Genomic DNA, 24,732 nt, shown 5'->3' with positions numbered 1-24,732 from the left:
GAGTCACTCACCTTTAGGGCCTAGCCTTCCAAGTCAGTCAGAGGTGAGCCATGATCAGTCCTGGATATCTGCTCACTAAAAATTAAGAGGGCTGTTAAGAGGGAACACCACTGTAGTAAGTAAAGTCTATTGTGAGGTTTGATGACAGTGTGCAGGGTGCAGCAGAGACAGTACTTGTGAAAGCAGGCAGCTAAGGGTGGGAGGAGTGCATTGGAGGTCATGGGCTACCTGTGGTGAAGGGGGTGGATCGTTGACAGTCACCACCATCCAAGTTTCAATGACATGAAGACTGGTCGTAGTTGTGGGTATGTTCCTTAATAAAGAAACGGTCCTTAATAGTTTTAATACCCCACTGGATAACCACTGTTCTACTGTCATGCCCTATTACCAGGACCTATCCATTCTTCTGTCTCATAGTTGTGGGTATGTTTGCCGAACTGGAAAGTTGATTTGCCGACATTTTGTCCCTTGTCTAGGTGACATCTTCAGTGCTTTGGAACCTCCTATGAAGAGCTGCTGTACTGTCTCTTCTAGAAATTAGTTGGTTCTGTTCTTGCTGCTTCTGGTCACTGGTTGCTCATTGTAGTGGCCGGTATATTGAGTCTAGGTCGATGTTTTTGTTGATGGAGTCCATTAATGTGTGCCATGCTTCTAGGAATTCTCTGGCTCTCCTCCATTTGGCTTGTCCTATGATCGTTGTGTTGTCCTAGTCAAATTTGTGGTCCTTGTCATGTGTGTTTATGGCTTCTAGGGGCAGCTAGTCATGGTGTTTAGTGGCTAGTTGGTATTCTGGATGTGCATTGCTAGTTGTCTGTCTGTTTGTCCAATATAATGTTTCATGCGGTCTTTGCATGGAATCTTGTAAACTACGTTACTCTTGTACATGATGGGTATAAGTCCTTTGTTCTGGCAAGTTGTTGCCTGTTCAAAAGGGCTACCCCACACTGCAGCCTCCCAACATGCGAAGAGAAGAAAATGACCTCTACAGAGTCTTTACCAAGAACGGATATTTCCAAAACTTCATCCACAGATGCCAAACAGACAAACAACGTGATAAGGACATGCCACAATCACACTCACCAGCCACGCTACCTTAAATAAAAGATGTTCAGAACTGATAGCCAGACTTCTCTGACTGCAGAGATTTATGACTGCAAGTAAACAGACAGCCATGCTCAAAACCAAAACTCACCAGAACAAAAGACCCTATACCTATCATGTGCAAGACCACCATAATTTATCAGATTCCATGAAAAGACTGCACAAAACACTACATAGGACAAACAGACAGGCAACTAGTAATCTGCATCCACAAACACCAACTAGCCACTAAATACCACGACCAGCTGTCCCGAGAAGCCATACACACAGATGACAAGGACTACAAATTCAACTGGAACAACAACAATCATAGGACAAGCCAAATGGAGAACAGCCAGAGAATTTCTCGAAGCAAGGCACTCAACCACGGATTCCATCAACAAACACATCGACCTAGTCCCAATACACTGGTCACTACAACAAACAACTGGAATTAACAACCGGTAGCAGGAGAAACTGAACCAATTAAATTCCAGAAGAGACAGTACAGCAGCGCTTCACATGAGGTTTCAAAACACTGAAGATATCCCTAGACAGGGGACAAAACGTCAGCAAATCAACTTCCCAGCTCAGCGAACATACCCACAACTACAGCAACCGGCACCCAAGCTACAAATCTTTACGCAAACCTTGAACAGGAAGACTTCACTGAAAAGAGTGGGAAGTGTGGAAACTCAGAACTGATGGGGTCAACAATGACAGCAAGGAAGAAATAAACATGAAGGATTGAGGATTTATCTCTGTTAGTAGGTTGAGCCTGTGACTCATTCTACAATCCAACCTGTATTGCTTTCCATCCTTTAATTAATCACAAATGAACTATGAAAATTAAAATGGAAAATGGCTGCAACTACAGAGTGGGCAAACTAAACGTTAATTTCTGTCTGAGCACACAGGCTTTATTTGGAAGTGATGACAGGCCCTTCAAAAGCAATTCCATTATTCAGATATTTCAACATTACAATACACTGCATCTGAAACAATGAGTCAAGAAAGATACAAGCCTTGGTTACAAGCAATCTTGACCATGTCATGGGTCATTACTAATCGATCATAGACATCTCTGTGAAGTAGAAGTAATCAGAATGAATAATCACCTAAAAGCGTTACTTGAGGGCCAGAAATTCCAAGGATAATCCAAGGAATCATTATGCACTTTTGCACAGAAGTGCATTCTCTTCCAAGTAAGCCATATCATACAAGAATGTTGCATTTTGGAGCAGGCAAGCTGAGTGTTACATGTAGCTACAGTTACAATGATAGTTGAACAGATAGGTAATGTAAAATAGCAAAGCATTCATGAACATGAGCTTATATTCATAATGAAGTGTCACACATTCCACTGATGTGTCCTCAGAAGCTTTTTGTTTTTTCCTCTTCCCACTACACGCACTGTGAAGGGTATTCCTGAGTGGCAGCATTTAACCTGCTGTACTGCTGGGCTTTATATATGATGCCAGAAATCCCAGAATGTTCTGTCAGTGACTCCACAATGGCACTGTGCTTGTGCTATTAAGATGTGGTGCTTACAGAATGAAATGAGCAGCATAAACTTATGTGAGAAAAAACACTAGCATTTGGAGGGAAAACTTACGTGAAACTCCCTGAAATTGACACTTTATTTTAGTAAAATAAAGCCTAAAATATTTTCTCGTGTAATAGAATGCTTGATAAAAATGGCACAACATTAAAACTAAAGTTCGGTCGTTTACGAGTAAATTCTGGAAATATTTTTCATGCAAACTGTAGAGGAAATCTGGAACACGTTGTATCCCCAAAAAAACACTATGGATCAACTGAAACTGTCAATAAAGACAGCTGGTACAAATAGAGGGATATGCAGCAGAAGTGGGTAACTTGAGTTCAAGAACAAATCAGAATGGATCTAATTGAAAGCCTTTTGAAAAATCTACATGTGTAAGTATACTTTCTTTTGCAATGCACTACATTTTTCTTTTGTTTAAAACAACCTTATTAAATCTTCCAGATAGCAACTTGTCCAGGAGAAACACTTGGTAAGGATAAAACATCATCAGACATCATGTTTTGCTCATTAACAGAGAATACAAGAAGAAACATATCCATCCCAACACTTAAAAGCTCGTAATAACCTCATCTAGTGGCTGTAATTTAGAGAAGCCCAGAAAGCTACAAGTGGACAGAATCTGTGATTAAAAGATTTGATTACATGTTCTAAAATTAAAGACGATAAAATGCAATTCCGTCATTGCATAAATTTTGACAATTTTAGAAAAATGATGCACATGCATTCACCCAAAACATTTTGACTATATAATTTACAAGTTTAAGTCAAAAAGATTATGTGCATTAAATTATCCATTTTAATTTACTAACTCAAATTTCAAAATAGTTATCAGCATGCTGTTTTACCTTGCCTGTTGAGCTTGTAAAAGTTCATTTTTTGCAAATTCAAAATCTTTGGGACCATCTCCAAACAGTGCATTCCCAGAAGATGCTCGTCCATTCTGAACTTCCAGTGGATGATTAAATTTAAAGTAGTGATCACCACCCATAATCACTCTGTCCCCCTAGAAAATAAAGATTTATACTTGTAGCAAACATAAGACAAATTAAGTAACTTCAGATTTAAATTTCAACATTTAACCAATCCTCCAGAGGTCTATTTAATAAATGTCATCCAAACCTGATTATCTTCAGCCCCCTCCCTATTTCATCTCCCCTATCAAAGTCACAATTTCTCTTGTTAAAAAGAATGAGCAACAAATTACTCCAAAGCTTCTCCATATATCTGTGATAAGCCAAACAGCCCATTTCAGTGAAATTTGGACATTTCTATTCAATATGCATGAACACAACATAGATTGGCAAGCTTCATTTTCCTACTCATTTTAGATCAAACTTTGAACAATAATTTGAAAGTATAAACAATTGTGCTCTGTACAAGCTTTTAGACTGTACGGTAACCAATTCATAAAATTGGTTTAAAAATAGTCAGTAGCAAATCATAAATCAATTGTTTTTTCAGTAGTTGTATCACATTTTTCTATTTAAATGTTAAAATAGCTTCAACTTAATTTACCCTTTATATGCTAATCCTAAATTCACCTAATAGAAATTAGGTATAGATTAAAATAATTTCTACTCTCACAAAGGAACTGAAAGATGCCTCTATCGTAATCCTGACCAGTAGGTACAGATGTGCAATCTGTATGTAAAGCTGACAAACACAAGGAGGAAAAACATTAGCGGGGGTTGTACAAACTGTAGGGAATTGATTGAACAAGAAATTAGAGATGTATGGAATAAAGGAACATCTGTAGCTATGAATGACTTTAATCTGCATGTGGATTGGGCAAATCAAATAACAATACCATAGAAGAGATGTATATACTGTAGATTCCTGGTGTATACACATGTTGGTTTTTTTGGACCAAAATGTTCAGGAACCCACGAGAGAAGAGATCACCTCCGCCCCCCGCTCCCCCCCCCCCGCCCCCTCCACCCCACACCCACTAGGCTTGGCAATGTGTAATGAGAAAGGAACTATTGGTAATCACGTTGTTTTAAGCCCCTTGGGCCAAGCAACCATTATATCACAGAATTCCTCATTCAGATAGCATAGTTGATTCGACAATTAAATCTAAGAGGCGGAAATTATGATGGCATGAGGCATGAGTTGGCTATGATAGATTAGAGAACATTATTTAAAAGAGCTGATAGTGCAAAAGCAAAGGCAACCAGTGGATGGGTGAACTGCAAAACTTGTTTCTAACCATCTGGTTCAAACATGAAACAAAAAAGGTGGCCAAACTGTGATAGAATAAGGAAAATTAGAGATAGCAGACAAATTAAGTGGCACAATGGTTAGCACTGCTGTCTCCCAATGCTCAGGGCCCAGGTTCAAATCCAGCCTTGTGTGACTGTCTGTGTGGAGTTTGCAGGTTCTATCATAGCTGAGCGGGTACCTGCTGAGTGCTCTGAGCATCCCATAGTCCACAGACATGCAAGTTACGCATATTGGCTATCCTAAATTGCCCAAAGTATTGAGAGGTGTGCAGGGTGGGTAAATTAGCCATAGCAAATGCAGGAAGGGGTGGATCTGGGTGGGATGCTCTTCAGAAAGTTGGTATGGATTCTATGGGCTGAATCACCTGTTTCCTCACTGTAGGGATTCTATGATTCTATGAAAAACAACCCAACAAGTCTAAGTAGAATTCAGCAAAGGACGACAAAGGAATAGATTAAGAAAGAGTAAATACAGTACAAGATTAAGCTTGTAGAAAACATGAAAGTTTCTATGTGTTCGAGAAGAGAAAATATTGGTGAAGACAAGTAACCTTTACAGTCAGAGACAGGGGAATTTATAATGGGGAAACAAAGAAATTATTGACCAACTAAATATGTACTTTGGGCCTGTGTTCACAAATGAGGACATGTTAGAAGGGTTGAGGAGCACAGGGCTGACCAAGAGGGAGGTACTCTTAGGAAATCAGTATTAGTAGGGAAATGGCATTGGGAAATGAGTGGGATTGAAGGTCAAGAAATCCACAAGCCCTGAAAAATTAATATCCCAGCGTGCTTAAAAAATTGGACCTAGAAATAGTGGATGTATTGGTGGTCATCTTCCAAGGTTCTACAGACCTTGAAATAGTTCCTACGGATTGTGGGGTAGTCAGTTTAGCCCCCTATTTAAGAATGGAGGCAGGAAGAAAACAGAACTATAGACTGACATGGATAATGTGGAAGATGCTAAAGGCGATAATAAAACATTTAATAGATAACCATTTGGAAAACAGTGACAGGATCAGACTGAGTCATCATGCATTTACAAATATAAAATCATGCTTGACAAATCTACTGCAATTCTTTGAGAATGTAACTCGTAAAGTAGATGATGTGAAGACAGTCGATACATTTTATTTGGACTTTTGGAAGGCTTTCAACAAAGTCCCACAAATTAAATTAATGTGTAAAATTAAAGTGCTGGAGTTGAGGGTAGTGTACTGATATGATAGTAAACTGGTTGGCATACAGAAGACAGTAGGAACAAACGGTTCCTTTTCTGATTAGCAAGTAATGACTCGGAGAGTATTGCAGAGATCACGGTAGCTCAGTGGTTAGCACTGCTGCCTCACAACACTAGGGTCCCAGGTTCAATTCCAGCCGTGGGTGACTGTCTGTGTGGAGTTTGCACATTCTCAAAATATCTGCATGGGTGTGCTCTTTTCATCCAAAGATGTGCAGGTCAGGTGAATTGGCCATGTTAAATTGCCCATAGTGCTAGGTGCATTAGTCAGAGGGAAATGGGTCTGGGTGGGTTATTCTTCGGAGGGTCGGTATAGACTGGTTGGGCCGAAGGGCCTGTTTCCACACTGTAGGGAATCTAATCTAATCAATTTTAGAACTTCAGCCGTTCACTACATACATAAATGTTTTGGTTAAGGGAACTAAATGTAATATTTCCAGATTTGCAGATGACACAAAGCTGGGTGGGACAGTGATCTGTGAGGAGGAGGAAGAGATGCTTCAGTGTGACTTGGACAAGTTGAGTGAGTGCACAAACACATGGCAGATGTTGTTTAATGTTAGGCTATCCACTTTGAGAAAAACGGGAAGGCAGATTATCTGAATAACTATAAATTAAGAAGGAGAATGTGCAATGACACCTGGTGCCTTTGTGCACCAGTCACTGAAGGTAAGCATGCAGTGGAGCAGGCAGTAAAGTCAGCAAACAGTATATTGGCCTTCATTGTGAAAGCATCCAAGTACAGGAGCAGAGATGTATTGCTGCAATTGTACAGGTACTTGATGTGACCACATCTGGAATATTGTGTGCAGTTTCAGTCTCCATATCTGAGGAAAGATGTTCTTGCTACAGAGGGAGTGCAACAAAGAAATACGAGGCTAATTCCTGGGATGGCAGGACTGACAGATAAGAAGAACTTAAATTGGTTAGGATTACATGCCTGGAATTCAAAAGAATGCACTGGGGTTGGGGGAGGGGTGGTGATGAGGAATGGAATCTCATAGAAACATAAAATTCTAATAAGACCAGACAGGATACATTTAGAAAGGGTATTCCTGATGGCAGGGGAGTCCAGAACCAGAGATCAGAATCTAAGGATATGGGGAAGGCCACTTAGGACTGAGATGAGAAGCAATCTCTTCACCAAGACAGTGATAAGCCTGTGGAATTCACTATCATAGAAAGTGGTTGAGGCCAAAACATTGCTCGATTTATTAAAGGAATTAGATAAAGCATTCGAGGCTGAAGAAATCAAAAGATATCAGAAGAAGCAGGAACAGACTATTGAGTCAGACAATGAGCATGATCATAATGAACGGAACAGCTGGCTCAAAGGACCAATAGCCTGTTTCTGCTCCTATTTTCCTATGTTTCTGTGAAAGAAAGAAAAGAGAGCACTTTCAAAACCTTGTGATTTTAAGATTATGATGTCCAGTCCTCGGCTTCAGCATCCATTTGTGTCACACAAAATAGCTGGTATCACTACAGTACTGAATGAAGCTCATCATTCTGTGGCCTGATATACAAATATCCTATGCCTGAATTGGAATAGCATTTTCAAAAACAACTCAGTAAATGGGTTTCAGCCTGTTGTGTATGAATGAGCAACACTCTCATGATCTCAAAGCCTCAACAGTACAAGATCCAAAGCTGTTTCAGCATCAGTTATTAAAATTAAACATTGAAATCACAAGGTCCATCTCTACACTTAAAGAGCAAAACTGAAGAAAAACAAATGGCTCCTTGAGAATGGTCTGTGATTCAATTCAGTCATGGTTGATCCTCAGTCTCAATACTTTCCTGCCTACTCCTTGTATTCCTCATATCCTGCAATTCCTGGAAATAAACAAAAGTCTGTTGATCTCCCCCTCAAATATATTCAGTAATGGAGTTTCCACATTCACCCCAGGGGGAGACAATCGCTCAGTGTTATTAAAAATCCAGTATTAATCCAGACACCCAAGTAATGACTGAGGACCCAGGAGGTGATAGACTCGTGGTATTAAATCGTTGGACTGTTAATCCAGAGACCCAGATAATGCTCGGGGGACCTGGGTTCAAATCCTGCCATGGCAGATAGTAGAATTTGAATTCAATTTTAAAAAAACTGAAATTAAATTCTGGTCTCCTTCCTACAGGAAGAATGTTGTGAAACTTGAAAGGGTTCAGAAAAGATTTACAAGGATGTTGCCAGAATTGGAGGATTTGAGCAAGAGGGAGAGGCTGAATAGGCTGGCGCTGTGTTCCCTGGAGTGTCGGAGGCCGAGGGGTGACCTTATAGAGGTTTATAACATTATGAGGGGCATGGTTACGATAAATAGACAAGGTCTTTTCACTAGGCATAGGGGAGTCCAGAACTAGAGGGCATAGGTTTAAGATGAGAGGGGAAAGATATAAAAAGGGACATAAGTTGCAACTTTTTCATGCAAAGGACGGTGCATGTATGGAGTGAGCTGCCAGAGGAAGTGGAGGAGGCTGGTACAATTTCAGCATTTAAAAGGCATCTGAATGGGTATATCAATAGGAAGGGTTTAGAAGGATATGGGGCAAGTGCTGGTAAATGGGACTAGATTGGGTTGGGATATCTGGTTGGCATGGACAAGTTGGACCGAAGGGTCTGTCTTCATGCTATACATCTCTATGACTCTTATGACAACCATGAACCATTGTTGATTATCAGAAAAATCCACCTGGTTCACTAATTTCCTTTAGAAAAGGAAACTGCCATCCTTATCCATTCTGGCCTACATGTGACTGCAGACTCATAACAACATGGTTGATTCCTTAACTGGACACCCTCATCCCATGAATGATTTTTTTTCTAAAAGTCCTTTTGCTCCAGTTCATACAAGGTAATGAAACTGATGATAATACACTCAACATTCAGCTTCCACATAACTGAAAATAGCTAGCTCAAGACATCCCATTACTTTGAACAATAAGAAAAGCAGCAAGATTCATATGAAAATAGGCAGCAGCAACTATGTTTCAGAACATATTTTACAAAAACCAATATTGTTTGATTATCATAAATTGTATTAGAAATAACTTACATGATGTAGCACTATCGATTCTGCTATAAGGTTTCCATTGACGTAAGTATTTGCATCTCCAATTGGAGCAATACTAACAGTGCCATTTACGTTTCGTATGACACTGCAAACAACACAAGAAAGATTCAAGTAAAATGATAACACATTTAATTCAGTTTGATGACCGTTTAAAATAGGTTGTTTTCTCAAACAGCTAATATTTAAAATGAACTAATACTTTAAGAGTCCAGCAAATTTAAAAATCAACATCTCGCTTTCTGACAAAGTCAATTTGTCTTATTTCATATCAATCATACAGCACAGAAAAGACCCTTCAGCCCATCAAGTTTGCACCAACATAAGTAGCACAAAGTGAGCTAATCCTAATTGCGTGCACTTGTCCCGTATCCTTGAATGTCATGATATTTCATATGCTCATCCAAATATGTTCGAAAAGCTAGAAGGTTTCTAGCCTTCACTACCTTCCCAGGCAGTACATTCCAGATTCCCACCACCCACTAAATGAAAGTGCTTTTTTCTCAAATCTCCTCTGAATCTCTTGCCCCTTACCCAACGTCCCCTCATGATTGACCCTTTAACCAAGAGAAACAGTTGTTCCCTACATCCCTTGTCCATACCCCTCAATCTTATACACCTCAAATCATGTCTCACCTCAGTCTTCTCTGTTCTAAAGAGAACAATGCAAGCCTCTCACATCTCTCCTCATAGCTTAACTGTTCTATCCCAGGCAACAACTTGGTGAGCCACCTCGTCACTCACTCTAGTTCCATCACATCCTTCCTGTAGTGAGGTGACCAAAACTGCACACAGTACTCCATCTGTGGCTTAACCAACATTGTACAATTCCAACATTACCTCATTGCTCTTATACTCTATACCATGACTGATGAAAGCCTTAACTATCCTATTTACATGTTCTGCCAATTTCAGAGACCTGAGCTACCAAGTGTCTTGTCGTTCACTAGATACTCCTGCGTCTTGTTTCTTTTTCCAAAGTGCATCACTTGACACGTACCAGAATTAAAATCCATCTGTCACTGCTCTGCCCATCTGACCAGCCCATGGGTATCTTCCTGTAACCGACAATCATCTTAGAGTTACAGAGTCAATCAAGCAGCCTTCTATCACTAAGTCAGTTTCGGATCCATCTTGCCAGGTTTCCCTGAATTACAAGTGCTTTAACCTTCTCAGTCTTCCAAGTGGTATCTCGTCAAAAGTTTTGCTAAAGGCCATATATGCTACATCAACGGAACGTCTCTCATCCACATACTTGATCACATTTTCAAAAAAAATTCTATCAATTTTGTTAGGCATGACCTCTCTCTGATAAAACCATGCTGACTCTCGCTAATTAACCCATGCTTTCCAGGCAGATATTAATTCTCTCCTTTAGAATTTTCTCCAATATGTTCCCTACCACTGAAGTGAAACTCACTGGTTTGTAATTTCATGGTTCACCTCTACCACATTAGTCATCCTCTAAAAATTAAAAATTTGGGTCAGAGCCCCTGCAATTTCCACCTCACCACCCACAGCAACCTAGAATAGGGCCACGGGATTTATCCATTTTTAAGCCCATCAATACCTCCCCATCCCCTATGTCAAAATATGTAAGTTTGTCATAGTCCCTTTTCCTGAATTTCATACCTACGTTGTCCTTTTCCAGACTGAAGAGAAATATTCATTTAACACCCTTAGCGATGATATTTCTGCAATCTCCTGACCACTCGACAAAATTCCCCCAATTTAATACTTCAAGCTAGTGTTATGATAGAGGTCAAACCACTCTGGTAATTAAAACCAAACACCCAGAAAAGCTCGCCTCACCTCGTAATCTGTTAAAACAATGTGTGAATGAAAGAAGATCCCTGCTTTTCACTGTATAAATAATCTCACTTGGCACAGAAATTGAACCCACACTATTGGTCTCACTTCGCATTGCGAATCAGCTATCCAGCCAACTGAGCTAAGTGATCCCCTCTTCACCTTACTGTTGGTCGACTGTCTCTACTTTTCCCTTTACTGCTTTTCCAAATTCATCATCTTTTGCTTCAGTTCTCCCTATCCCTGCCTGTTACAAGCTGGTAAGGCGGGGCGAGTTGATTCGCCTCTAAATCCTTTATGTCAAGGACAAAGAATCATTATTTCCTGGTTGTCTATAAGGTCCTTCCATTTGCAAATGATCTAGTTTGCCCAGAAAATAATAATTACAGCAATCCATAGCATTTCATGTAAAGCAGTTTGAAATAATTCAGAGATACAATAAGACATTTATAAAGTCAGCTTTAATTTTCAATGCGAAGATTTAGATAGCAAAGCAATAATACAAAACATAGTTATCAAGTAAAGACAGACAATCATTCTTTTCATATCTAGATATACAAAGAATTCAAAACTTTCTAACTCACCAGTGATCATCAGCGATGAGTGCCCCAGAAAGCTGGATATCATGCTTTGAGTTTGGTCTTTGCTTTCCCACTCTTGTCTGGCCTTCCTTTATCATGTACAGGAGCATCTCTGAAATCTGGGGATCTTCATTCAGATTCACTAGATTTGGCAAACTGTTATCCACTTTAAAAGTGATTCCAGCTTTCTATCAACAAAGATTTCAATTAATAGGCAAAATGTTCTTCCTCTGCTACAAAATACCATAGTTTAACTGAGTACAAGGTTCAAATGACGGAGTATTGTCAATTTGTCCACTTCTGACTTCGTGGAAACTATCCTTAAAGATATATTCTGACATCATTCTCAACAATCTATTAGTTATCATTGGCTAAAATGTTTAAGGTTTTGCACAAAAAGATCTGTTTGGATCCAACATGGCAGGAAAACAGAACCAAGTTCGATCAATGGCAGTAGACTCAATAAACCAAAATCTGAAATAGATAAAGTTCCAGAACTACACGGCCTTGTTGCCAGTTATCCAGTGATGATCTTCGACCTAGAAGCATAACAAATAAGGAACATGTGCAAAAAAGTGCAATTACCTTAAAATAGCAGCAGAGTCTGCAATTGCTTTTAAGAATGTTTGAAAATGACCAACGAGTTTGTATAAAATCTAAAGCAATCATTTGTAATTTTCTTGGATAATAAGTATAAGTCCATGTGACCTGATAACCCTTGACCTGAAAGCAGTACCAAAAGGAAGACACATCAGAAGCCATATGACCAGACAAAAAAGATGTTGCGGACAGAATGTTGAGGTGAAAACATTAATTAAAGTACAAGTGCAGAGAGAAAGAAAGAGAAACTCAGAAGTTTTGAAGCAAATCTCTCAGTTTTTCTGTTTGGCCAAAAAAGGAGACAGGAACTCAAAGGCATGTTTGAGCTGGTTAAACCAAACATTCGTACCCCTGGAAACCAGTTTGAATAGCTTGGAGACACCACTGATTTGTGTTTTATACCAGAAAGAGTCTATTGGCAAAACAGGACTATAACAATAGATCTGTTGAAAAAATATTCTGGTAAACTCCAGACTTTTGTGATCAGAGCTGGGAGTGAGAGGGGATCATGAAAATAAGACTTGATGTTAACCATATCAGTGGAACAGTGGGCAGCATGGTGACACAGTGGTTAGCACTGCTGCCTCAAGTGCGAGAGACCCGGGTTCAATTCCCGCCTCAGGTGACTGACTGTGTGGAGTTTGCACATTCTCCTCGTGTCTGCATAGGTTTCCTCCAGGTGCTCTGGTTTCCTCTCAGTCCAAAAATGTGCATGTTAGGTGAATTGGCCATGCTAAATTGTCCGTAGCGTTAGGTGAAGGGAATGGGTATGGGTGGGTTGCGCTTCGGCAGGTCGGTGTGGACTTGTTGGGCTGAAGAGCCTGTTCCCACACTGTAAGTAATCTAATCTACACAAAAGGTGAAAGCTATTGTTGGATAGAACACCTGACCAACCCAGTGTGAAAACAGCAGCATATGGTGAAACTGTATGGATTACATGGGTACCCCATATCTCCAAGATGTCCGCAACATTTTTTTGTCTCCAAGTAGCGATTTAGCTATTTGTGGCTGTGCAACTTTGCATTAAAGTGAAATATACCTTTTTTTTTAAAAAAGAAGTATAATTTGCCTGTTAATTGTTGCTTAATTTGTATTTGTTCTGATTCATATGAAAGTAAAAGTTGCAAAAAACGTGAAATTATTCAGTAAATTCTGATATTTTGTTATCCCCACCAGGTTTGAAACAAATATGTCTGAAACATTAGTTTCATCTCTAGGATTTTTTTCCCCACAACTCCCCAAGTAATGTTACAAATAAAAAGTGCCAGCAGCCCCAGTCGTATAAGTCAGAAAGCTCATCAGTATTGAGGAATATTGCTCATAAGTGTGGTATTAACCCACTAAACTGCACTAACACTGTCATTCCCTTGGTTCTTGCTGACTGGCATCCTCAATTAAGTAGTTTCATCAAGAAGCTCTCAAATACCACGATGGACTTCCATACAAGTCATTTAACCAACCAAAAGAGTAAAATTTAAATACATTCTAGACAAACAATATATTAACAAAGAAAATAGGACCCTACTTATTACTATCTTGACATTTTCATTCATACTGTTTTCATAGGAATAAAATTATAAGAATGTGTTATTCATTGCTATTTCTTTCACAGCACATAACATGAACATGGAAATGAAAGAATAAGAAAAGTCAACTGATCACCTGTAATTCCCTTGCTTCCTCAAGTTTTCGCTTTTCTGCTTCGTCCAACCTCTCTCTCCATCTCCTAAAGATGCCACAACAAATATTTTCCATTGTCACAGAACGTTGGTAACAATACATCAGCTTTATTTGTCCATTTCACACAATAATCACCAGAACCAATGCATTTAGTTCAGTGACCCTCTTTGGGGAGTCAAAGCTGTAAGCATGTTTAACAAGCTATTGTAAGACCTGAATATATATCTGTGCATATATATAACTAACACACACACGCTGTACAAACTACACCCTGCTGGCTAAAGACAAAGTGATCATAAATAATGCAAAATTCCAATTTTCGATTGCCACTTAAAGACAAAATGCTTGATAGTTCAATGAATGCAGCATGTTTTCTGGCTAGTAGCAGTACTAGAAAAACTTATCCTATATAAATTAAATTGCTGCTATATAATTAAGTACACAAACAAACGACTGAAGGAATACAAAAGGAAAATAATCAATGAAATAATTTCTACTTAAATAAATTGAAGTGTGATTTAAGATATTGCAAAAAAGAGATTCAACTTAATTATGCTTTAAGACTAATATTTAGGTTTTACTCTTATCCTTTTGTCTGAAATAACAAGACATAAATAGCACTACTATTTTGATGTATTAGCTAAAATTTTAACCAGAATGAATTGATTTTAAAAACTGGGTAAATTTTGCAGTAGTCTCCCTTTGGGAATCACTTCAATAATATGAAAAGCATTGCGGATCGTACAATTGCTCAGCTGACACAAAGTCCATATATTCTTTCAAATGAAGAAATAATGGCTGTAAGTTTGCCTTATGCGAACCATAAGTTTAATTTGATAAAAGTTACCTCAGCACAGAAATGTAGTTTGAAACTGCTCAAATTTATAGAGAATTACAGTAGACTTTGAATTGCGCAGATGGCTAAGCAATGCCTTACCACATTTAACTTTTGATAACCACTTACTCTTGAATTCAGTGCATTGTACTTTGTGTAGAAAAAAATGGCAGTTGCATCATATTAGAAATTAGAAGATCTGCATTTGTAATTCTGATATAACATAGCCAAATTGACAATTTCTCACAACTTTGAGCCCCAAATCTCAGGCATAAACTCTCAGTCAACTCTCTTTTACTTTAATTAGCTCCGAAGACGTAGGTGATACTAGAAAGGACACAATTACTGCCCCTCTCTGGTTGCCCAGTTGCATTGGGTCTTTTAATTGAGCAACTGCAGTCCTTGATCATTCTTCCACAAACAGTGCTGGATATGGATGCAATGATATTGATCAGGTGATGACTTAGGAATGGAAATACTAGCCACAATGATCATGGGAAAGTTATCAGTGATGTCTTTCAATTGATATGCATGTACAAACTGACTAAATTCAATCAATTATGAACAATCTATTGACAAGATGGGCTCGATAATCTAAATTTCTTTTTACATTTCCAGACTCAATATCCCAAATCTAACATAAATCATATTCACCATCTTACCTTTGTGCTTCTGCCATTTCCTTCTCCTGTTGATTGAGCTTCAACTTCAGGGCTTTTATTTCTTTTTGGGATGCTTTATACCTCTCAGACTGAATTCCTTGGCTACTCATCTGGGCAGCTTTCAACTTCTCAATTTCTAATTTCAGATCTGATTCAGCCAGAATCAAAAGGAAAAAAAATTACATTTTTCAAAACTCTGTGGTGAAAAAACCGCAACTGGCTACAAAAATGTCAACTCTATCAAAACTTTTCCTGCTCAGATTGTAATACATCAGTAAAAAACAGTTTCTCTTGTAGAAAAGTTTTGTAATGAAATAGCAAAATTTATTTTCTATATATATTTAGTTGAAATCCGAGACAAAAGTACAGTGCCACCTGCTGGACAATTTAAGAGGTGAATTTTCCAAAATAAGTCTTCAATGTGGGTTGATCATTACAGGGTGAAATCAACTTAAAATCAAATACTTTTCAAGTTGAAATTCATTTCAATTGTTGCAAAGTATAATACTGTTATCACATTAACTCTGGAATAATGCTGATCATTAGTTCATGTAAAGTAAATACTGAATCTATTTTCCTGATTACAGCTTAATTTTTGGCCATATTGTTTGGTTAAGGCCTAATGAAATGCATTTTGATAAATCCTACATAAAACTAACCCATGCTATCTTTAGGTTCTCACTCGTACCATTCTGTGATTAGGAAGGAAATTTCCTCCACAGCACAGAAGTTCCAACATTCAAATATTTAATTGTTACAAGTGTATTTACAAAATTTACAAGATTATATAAACTTAGAAATATAGAAGGTAAAATATAAGTGGCGAAATGCTAAAAAAAGTCAAAGAATAGCAGAGGATTTATTTATGTCACAATATATTTGGTCTCAAATGACCAATCTATTTCTAAATGAACAAAAATGATTTGACTTTTTAGTACATTGCTATACAGGCTTCAAATGATGAAGGATAATTAATACTGCATAACCCAAAGGGAAAGATACTGAAACTATTGAAATTTGACTGTTTTCTGGAAAATAATCCAACCTTGAAGCTTATGCTACTTCTTATAACTCCAATTTCCATTTCAAAACATTCATGTCAAAGCAATGCACACCTCCACGTATGCTAATTTGTAAAGAAAATGTCAAACAACCTCTGATCAATTTTGCATTCGAGTCCTCATTCACTTTTGCGACGTTGATAATCTGACGAGCCTGTTTGGCATATCTAAGCGTACTAAGAGTCTCTTCCACATTAGAAGCAGATGGACTGATGGTCGCTATCATAGCTGTTTTTGAATTGCCACCAAGACTGTCTTTCAGTAACCTACACCAGGATTCAAATGACCAAAAGAAAAGAATAAGTGAATTAAAATGTTATTAAGCAATAGAAAATAACATACATGCAGAAAATACTAGAATGCATTAATCATATGTAAGAAAAATCTAACTTTAATCTATCAAGTATTATTTTACATTAACGTTTAATTAGTCTTGTTAAAGTAATTTCCTTTTACATCATTTTCAGTGCTTAATGCAATTTACTCAGGTCAGTTTTGACACATAGTTAAGCGTCATAAGTGACAGCAAATGAAAAGGCCATGGAGCTACAACAATCTATTTACATTTACTTCCAGCATGGTACGCAATTCAGAACTCACCATGTTAGCACTGATTCCCTGTAAGGTATAAAAACTTTCTTCTTAGCCTGAAAGTATTCTGAAAGTGCAGATATAACCTTTCCCAAGGTGAAGAGAGATTTGTTTATGCTTACACCTTCCTGTATGAAAGAAAATTTCAGTATTTCAAAGTTAAAGAATGGCACTGTGGTGATCTAGAAGCTATATATGAACTAGAAGACTCAAACTAGGCAGAAGATCATTTGGTACGAATAATCTCTATTTAAAAAATTGCAATCAATGGGTCAGATCCAGTGCAGTAGAAATAAGTCATTTCTTTTGTGAACGCAAACCTTGAAGCTAAATGATTGCGTCCACATTTGATGGGTTTGTTTATTAGTGTGCCACTTTTCCTGTGGAAGGGACACTGCACCATAATGTAAAATAGCAATACCAGGAGTAGACAGATAGAGTAGAATTAAAGGGATCAGAAGATGGCAAGGAAAATCTAGTAATTTACAAGTCATCAGAGCTCGATGAGATTAGGTAATATTTTGATTTTTTAAAAATCCTACGAGACCTTCAAAAGTGATTCTAGCTTTCTTTAGACAAAGATTCTGATTAAGAGGCAAAATGTTCTTCTGCTCCAAAATGCCACAGTTTAATTGAATGCAAAGCTTTAAGGGAAAGACATTGTCATGTTGTCAACTTTGATAACCATTTGATGGAAACTATCCTTAAAGATACATTTTCACATTGTTGTCATTAATCCATTAGTTGCCATTGGCCAAAATATGAAAGATTTGCACAAACAGAATATCTTTGGCTCCAACATGATAGAGAAATAGTCAGCATGGACTAGAAAAATGTAGTCAGCCAGTACACATTCAAAAATGGTCATTCATTACAATTAAATTTCACTAACAGATGTTCCTCAACAAACATAGATGATATGATACAAATTGGCAGGATACTTCACCTATCCTTTAACTGCCTAAAATGTAAATCTCTATCTTTACTAGAACAATTGAAGAAGACATCTAGCAAAAGCAATGCATGAAATCAACAAATGTTATACTTCTGAATTCAAACAGCCAGCTCAAGAATTCATGAGCAAAAGACCAAAAACAAGGCACCTACGTTTCATGAATGAAACAGGGATATGCTGACAAATCTGGCATCGATTTCCTATCCCTAACTGGTCTTGATATAGAGTGATGACAGGTTGCTTTCTAGAATTGCTGGAGTTAGTCTGATGAAAGTGATTTCACAATGCTGTTCAAGGATTTCAATAAAGGAGGATGGGAAGCATATGTCCAAAGAGGGATTGTGCTTGACTTGGGTTGTGGTGAAGTACACATCTGGGAAACAAATCAAAATAATCCAATAGAGAGGAGAAACCAAAAAGTGAGCAAAACTGACAATAACTAAACAAATGGTGCATTTTGCTTCACTGTTTCCGTACTCCCACATTTCAAATCAAAGTAATAAAGCTGTATTCAGATTGTGCTATAGATGAGTCACACGGTCAGCAGTTAATTACATTTATACATTGCGTCCAAAAATTTCAGTGAAGAACAAATATATAGAAGATTAACTTAACTGATTTAAGACAGAACAGGAGATTTTGCTTTTACACAGAGTTAGGAGGTATAGAATATGCATTTAACATCTCAATAATTAGGAGTAAATTGGGTGAGTGGTTCAAAATAAATTTAAAGGTTATGGGAATAATGCAGCATTAAGGTACCACACATGTGATAGATGCCAGATAATGGGCTGAGTTTCCAGGACCTGTGATGCAATTTTTTGAAAGGTCTAAGCAAAATATAAATAATATCCATAAACCTTATTGACAGAGAGCAGCTTTCCAGTAGAAAACAGTAATTGTATAAATAACATTTGTGCCACAACAGTGTTGGCCAATGGCCATTTTCAACAGAAAAAACTAAATACCTCCCTGTGACATTCAATGGCATTACCATGAATGTCTGGTACCTTCAGTACCAGAGGCAGATTTAATTCGGCCATTGAAATACTACGATTACAAGAGTAGATTGGAGACTGGGAACTCTGCAGCGAGTAACTCATCTCCTGATTCTCTGAAACCTGCCCACTACTTACAATGCAAAGTCAGGAGTGTGATGGATTTTACAAATTGCCTGATTTTGATGAGTGCAGCTATGACAACATAAAGAAGTTTAAAGAATCCAGGATCCAGCAACCCACATGACTGGCACTTCATCCACCACTGATGTATAATTGCAGCAGTGTATCCTACATACAAGATACACAGTGCAACAACTCAACGATCCTTCAGCAGCACCTTCCATATCTGCTACTTCTACAACTTAAAAGGATAAGGGCAGCTAATGCCTTAGAGCACTGGGAACTATATTGCTAATGCTTCACTGTCACTAGGTCAAACTCCTGGAACTCCTTTGCTGGCAGCAGTGTTGCCCCCCCTGGCCCCAACAAACCACAGTTATCCTAGAAGGCAGCTCACCATCTTCTGAAGAACAATTAGGGATATAATTGCTGGCCTGACCAGCACTCCCTCAACTCATGAAATGAACAGAAATATAACTATTTGTAGATAATTAATCTTTGCAAAGTTCATACCTTTAGTCTATCACCACTGGTCTGAGCTGTAAAGCATCGTTCACTTCCTGCAAGATCCACTAGATTTATTTTGCTTGTCACACAGTGTTCATGTTCCTCCTCTTCAACAAATTCTGTCTGCAGGCCAATTACAAAAAACTTGAAAAGCCCATTAATTGGTTGAACAAAGTATTTATAGCATTACTAATCATGCGGGAATTGTTTACATAACAAGAACAATCACATTAACACAAAGGTTATCAAACTGCCGTATTGTAATATTCATTTTTAATAGAGCTGCTCAGATTATACATCATTTCCAGAATGCCAGCTTTGTACTTTTTTTGTGTTCATTTTAAGGAATGATCTTCACTCCTTAGTATTTGTAACAGAGTTAATGTGATACATAAATGCAATTTGCAAAAGTGAATGTAAATGTAAAAGTAACACTAAATAATTTAAAGTTTACTATAGTGATTTTGCACCTTGGTCTGTGTCATGATGAGTGTGAAGACCGAATGAGACCTGGAACTCTTTTCATTCATGCCTGTGGCTGCAGTAGCTCTCTGCTTATTCCCTAGCTCCAGCCAACCCTAAAGCAGAAATTATTGTTTTAGAAAGTAAGTGCATGTACTTATGACAGTTCCCTGCAATATACAAAAATTAAACTGTACATAGCCAAACTTTTATGTACTACATAGAAAGATTAACTCATTTTGATTTTAAAGAACAGATGTCATGCTTACCTGAACATCTGCATAAGAGGTAACAACATTCCTGGAAAATAACAAGAATGTAACTGAGAAAAAGTAGAGCATTCATACTGTACGATATTTAAACCAGGCTTTGGAATCTCTTCCAGACCATGAAAGGTATGATTTAAATCTTAGCGTCAGTTAAGTGTAATAAATTAATACTGTTCCTTGTTTACAAATGGGCAAATGCTCAATTTTGCATAATATCAAAGTCCTGGTTTGGTTCTGCATACACAAGTAGAGATTTCCATACCAAAAAATCTCAGTGACACTGATGCATCAGTGTTTAATCCCTCAGAAACAGAGGACATGAGTTAAATATTCTACTGCTTCAGTCCCAAACATTGACCATGTTAAGTATAGAAATGCAAAATCCAACCTGCGCAATTAACTTTTCTTTCCACCATTTCTTTGAAGAAAATGATCTTTATCTGGAAGTATGATTATTTATCTAAAAATGAGGAAAGCATTCACTTTCACAAAGCTTTAAACTGAATTTAAAACTCTCAATTATTTACAAATATGCTACAATAATAATGAGGTTGATGAGTAACATTCACACCAAGTGCTATTGCCAACAAGAGAGAATCTCACCATCTCTCCATGATATTCACTGGCAATACCATTGCTCGATTCCCATACCCCTACACATCCAGGAGGTTACCATTGACCAGAAGCTGAATTCCACTAGCAACATTAAATACTGTGGATAAAAGAGCAGATCAGAGGTTTGGGTTCTGAAGCAAGTAACTTCCTGCTGGATTTCTTAGACCAGTCCATGTCAGAAATTTGGTGGAATATTTTCCAATTTCTTGGATGAATGCAGATTCAACAACACTTAAGCAGCTTGAGACCATCCTGAACAAAAGAAACCACTTGATTGACACCCAATCCATCACTCTAAATATCAACAAACTGTCAGCCTTCAAAGCCCACAGTTGCGATCAATCAACAAAAGGGAGAAAGGCAACAAATGCATAGGAACCATCATCTGCAAGTAACCCTCCAAAATGCACCATCCTGACTTGGGATTATATCATTCCCTCACCATCACTAATTAAAAATCCTCAAACTCCCATTCTTTCTGCATTATGAAAGTACCTACATCATATGGACTGTAGCAAGGGTAATTAGGGCTTGGCAGAAATACTGGCCAAGCCAGTGATGCACATATTCCATTAAAGAATCAACGAAATAAAGAAACATTAACTTCACTAAACAATCGAGATAACACTCCTGACAATCAAAGAAACAGCTAAAGGCATGACTCAAACAATTTAAGTTATCTAAAATGTGGACAGTGGAAGAAAGTTATCTGAGCAAAGTGTTAATACATGGCAGAAGACTCAAAAGGAGAATTTCCCAAATGATTTTGCACTCCATGGTTAAGGATAAAATAAATTCTTATTTGTCTAGGTGATGAAAGAAAGGAAGAAAACTATTCATTTATAAATACTACCACTATATTTAAAAAAAGATGCGAACGATGACAAAGTACACAACCCACAGTATGAACTAAATATCCATAACTTACAAAGAAAGATCGGCCACATAGGGTCCAAAGACCGGATGTTCTCTTACTCGGAGCTACAGGCAACAAAACAGTGCTCAATTAGGCATTAGAATAGTATCACAATATAATCTATAATACTTGCAATACAAACACTATTAGCATCAACCTAACTATTAAAACTGGAGGATAAAGTCATTGGAATATTTGGGCCAGTCAAAGTCAGAAAACCTTATTTCACACTTGATTACATTAAAAATTACACAATTAACTTCAGCTACATTCTTTACATGGAGATCCCTGGACAGGGGCCTCCTCTGACCAGTAATCCGTGAATCCAGCAGTGAAGAATATTTTTTGCAGAAAGCACATCCCCTTGTGTAGCAGTCAGTTCCCTTTTTTTTAAATTGAATGTCCAGCAGCACTGACAAGCCCTATGACATGGTAAACATGCAAGGCCAGGTGGCTTGGATGCCGGGGAAGTAATGTCAATAGCATGCAAGGTTGGTTGGATACTAAGTGAGTGAGTTGGGTCAGGTGACAGGCAAGTGACTGAGTACTTAGGTTAGCTCAAAAGGTCAGAAGGAGTGTCAGGTTTGGCAAGTGGGAGGAGCTGTTGGATCCAAATGTATGAGTTTATGGGTGTGAGAAAATGTCAGGCAGGCAATGAGGGGTGCCAAGTCTGACAGCTAGAGCAGGTTGGTTTAACCAAGGGTTTTCAGACTGGCATGGGGTTGGCTTGACAGGGTCAGGTCAGCTGAGATGTGAGGCATCAGCTCCAGCAAGATCAGATGGGAACGGAGAAGCTGGGTTGTGTGCACATGCATGCGCAATCAATTAGAGTCAAGGTGATAGGACTGGTCGGGAGAGGAATTGGTAAGGGGGGGGGGGGGGGGGGCGCTACTCAGCAGTGAGTTTAGATGGTCAGTTTAATAGTTACACAAGAGTTTAGACATGATTTTTCATCCTCTAACATTTTCTGGGTAATTACTGAGCTAAGTGAGTTGTAACTTTCTAATTTCTGACTTAAGTTACTCTTTTGGAGAGTTTTAGGTGGAGGAGAATCAATGACCAAAAAGTTCAATTTCCCAGGCAGTTCTCATGGCTTCATCAGTTTCAGGGATTCTACACGGTCCCAATGCACAACTCTATTTAAGTTAATCCAATAACTTTGGCCAACAACTTCCGAGTTTGACATTTTAATAGAAGAAGATTCTTCCTGTCGCTCAGCCTACAATGTACACAAGTCAGGATGATTCCAAACTTAATTCTGCATTGAGACGATTCGTTTCAGGCAGGGTGTTGAATTAAGCATGACAACTGGCTTTCATATGTATTCTATAAACCGACTGACTCCCACAGCTACCTAGATTACACCTCTTCCCACCCTACCCCCTGTAAAAACGCCATCCCATATTCCCAATTCCTTCGCCTTCGCCACATCTGCTCCCAGGAGGACCAAATCCAATACCGAACAATCCAGATGGCCTCCTTCTTCAACGACCACAATTTCCCCTCAGACGTGGTTGACAATACTCTCCACCGCATCTCCTCCACTTCCCGCTCCTCCGCCCTTGAACCCCGCCCCTCCAATCGCCACCAGGACAGAACCCCACTAGTCCTCACCTACCACCCCACCAACCTCCAGATACATCGGATCATCCTTCGTCATTTCCACCACCTCCAAATGGACCCCACCACCAAGGATATATTTCCCTCCCCACCCCTATCAGTGTTCTGAAAAGACCACTCCCTCCGCGACTCCCTTGTCATATCCACACCCCCCACCAACCCAACCTCCACTCCCGGCACCTTCCCCTGCAACCGCAAAAACTGCAAAACTTGCGCCCACACCTCCCCCCTCACTTCCCTCCAAGGCCCCAAGGGATCCTTCAATATCCATCAGAAATTCACCTGCATCTGCTGCACCCGATGTGGCCTCCTATACATTGGGGAGACGGGCCGCCTACTTGCGGAACGTTTCAGAAAACAACTCTGGGACACCCGCACCAACCAACCCAACTGCCCCGTGGCGGAACACTTTAACTGTCCCTCTCACTCCGCCAAGGACATGCAGTTCCTTGGCCTCCTCCATCACCAGACCATGGCGACACGACGCCTGGAGGAAGAGCGACTCATCTTCCGCCTGGGAACCCTCCAACCACAGGGGATGAATGCGGATTTCTCCAGCTACCTCATTTCCCCTCCCCCCACCTTTTCTCAGTCCCAGCCCTCAGACTCAGCACCGCCTTCTTGACCTGCAATCTTCTTCCTGACCTCTCCGCCCCCACCCCTTCTCTGGCCTATCACCCTCACTCTCACCTCCTTCCACCTATCGCATTCCCAACGCCCCTCCCCCAAGTCCCTCCTCCCTACCTTTTATCTTAGCCTGCTTGGCACACCCTCCTCATTCCTGAAGAAGGGCTTATACCCGAAGGGCTTATACGTCGATTCTCCTTCTCCTTGGATGCTGCCTGACCTGCTGCGCTTTTCCAGCAACACATTTTTAAACTGGCTTTCATTCCCAGATTAATGTGAAGGGAAATGTAAAACTGGCAACACTTCAAATTAGCTCACCAACTTAATTGGAAATTGAATTTTCAGAGACTGCAGTAATTTTCTACATCTGCTTAATGATATACGATAGTTTCCAGTTTAGGAGTCGGCTAGTAACTAAGAAAGAGGCTGTCTCAAAATTTACAATACAAAACTTTACTTCACTATATGTAGTAAAATAAGGACCCAAGTCCAGAATTTACATTCTACAAGTTTATATTATCTGGCATTGCAGGGTTAACAAAATAAAAGTTAGGAACAATTCTGTGAATTAAAATGTAGGAAATGCAACACCCGCCTATTTGATGACTCCTTTTCCACTGACACAGAGGACCTTCTCCCAGTAC

At 38.9% G+C, this 24,732-nt stretch overlaps 1 protein-coding gene across 2 annotated transcripts in view; it reads right to left on the bottom strand.

Moving 5' to 3' along the window:
• Positions 1-24,732, bottom strand: part of kif14 (kinesin family member 14) — a 114,462-nt gene that overhangs the window by 57,679 nt on the left and 32,051 nt on the right. For both annotated transcript variants that reach the window (XM_072573837.1, XM_072573838.1), the window contains exons 6-16: positions 21,854-21,906; positions 20,311-20,341; positions 20,050-20,157; positions 19,586-19,702; positions 17,006-17,124; positions 16,499-16,671; positions 15,345-15,492; positions 13,830-13,893; positions 11,571-11,755; positions 9,163-9,265; positions 3,493-3,650 (exon numbers count right to left, since the gene is read on the bottom strand). In XM_072573837.1, coding sequence (XP_072429938.1) covers positions 3,493-3,650; positions 9,163-9,265; positions 11,571-11,755; positions 13,830-13,893; positions 15,345-15,492; positions 16,499-16,671; positions 17,006-17,124; positions 19,586-19,702; positions 20,050-20,157; positions 20,311-20,341; positions 21,854-21,906 — 1,259 coding nt within the window. The remainder of the gene's footprint in view (positions 1-3,492; positions 3,651-9,162; positions 9,266-11,570; positions 11,756-13,829; positions 13,894-15,344; positions 15,493-16,498; positions 16,672-17,005; positions 17,125-19,585; positions 19,703-20,049; positions 20,158-20,310; positions 20,342-21,853; positions 21,907-24,732) is intronic.

Source organism: Chiloscyllium punctatum, chromosome 7 (assembly GCF_047496795.1).
Source record: "Chiloscyllium punctatum isolate Juve2018m chromosome 7, sChiPun1.3, whole genome shotgun sequence".
NCBI lineage: Eukaryota > Metazoa > Chordata > Chondrichthyes > Orectolobiformes > Hemiscylliidae > Chiloscyllium > Chiloscyllium punctatum.
The sequence above is the reverse complement of the archived record's forward strand: the minus strand, read 5'-3'. Positions and strand labels throughout refer to the sequence as shown.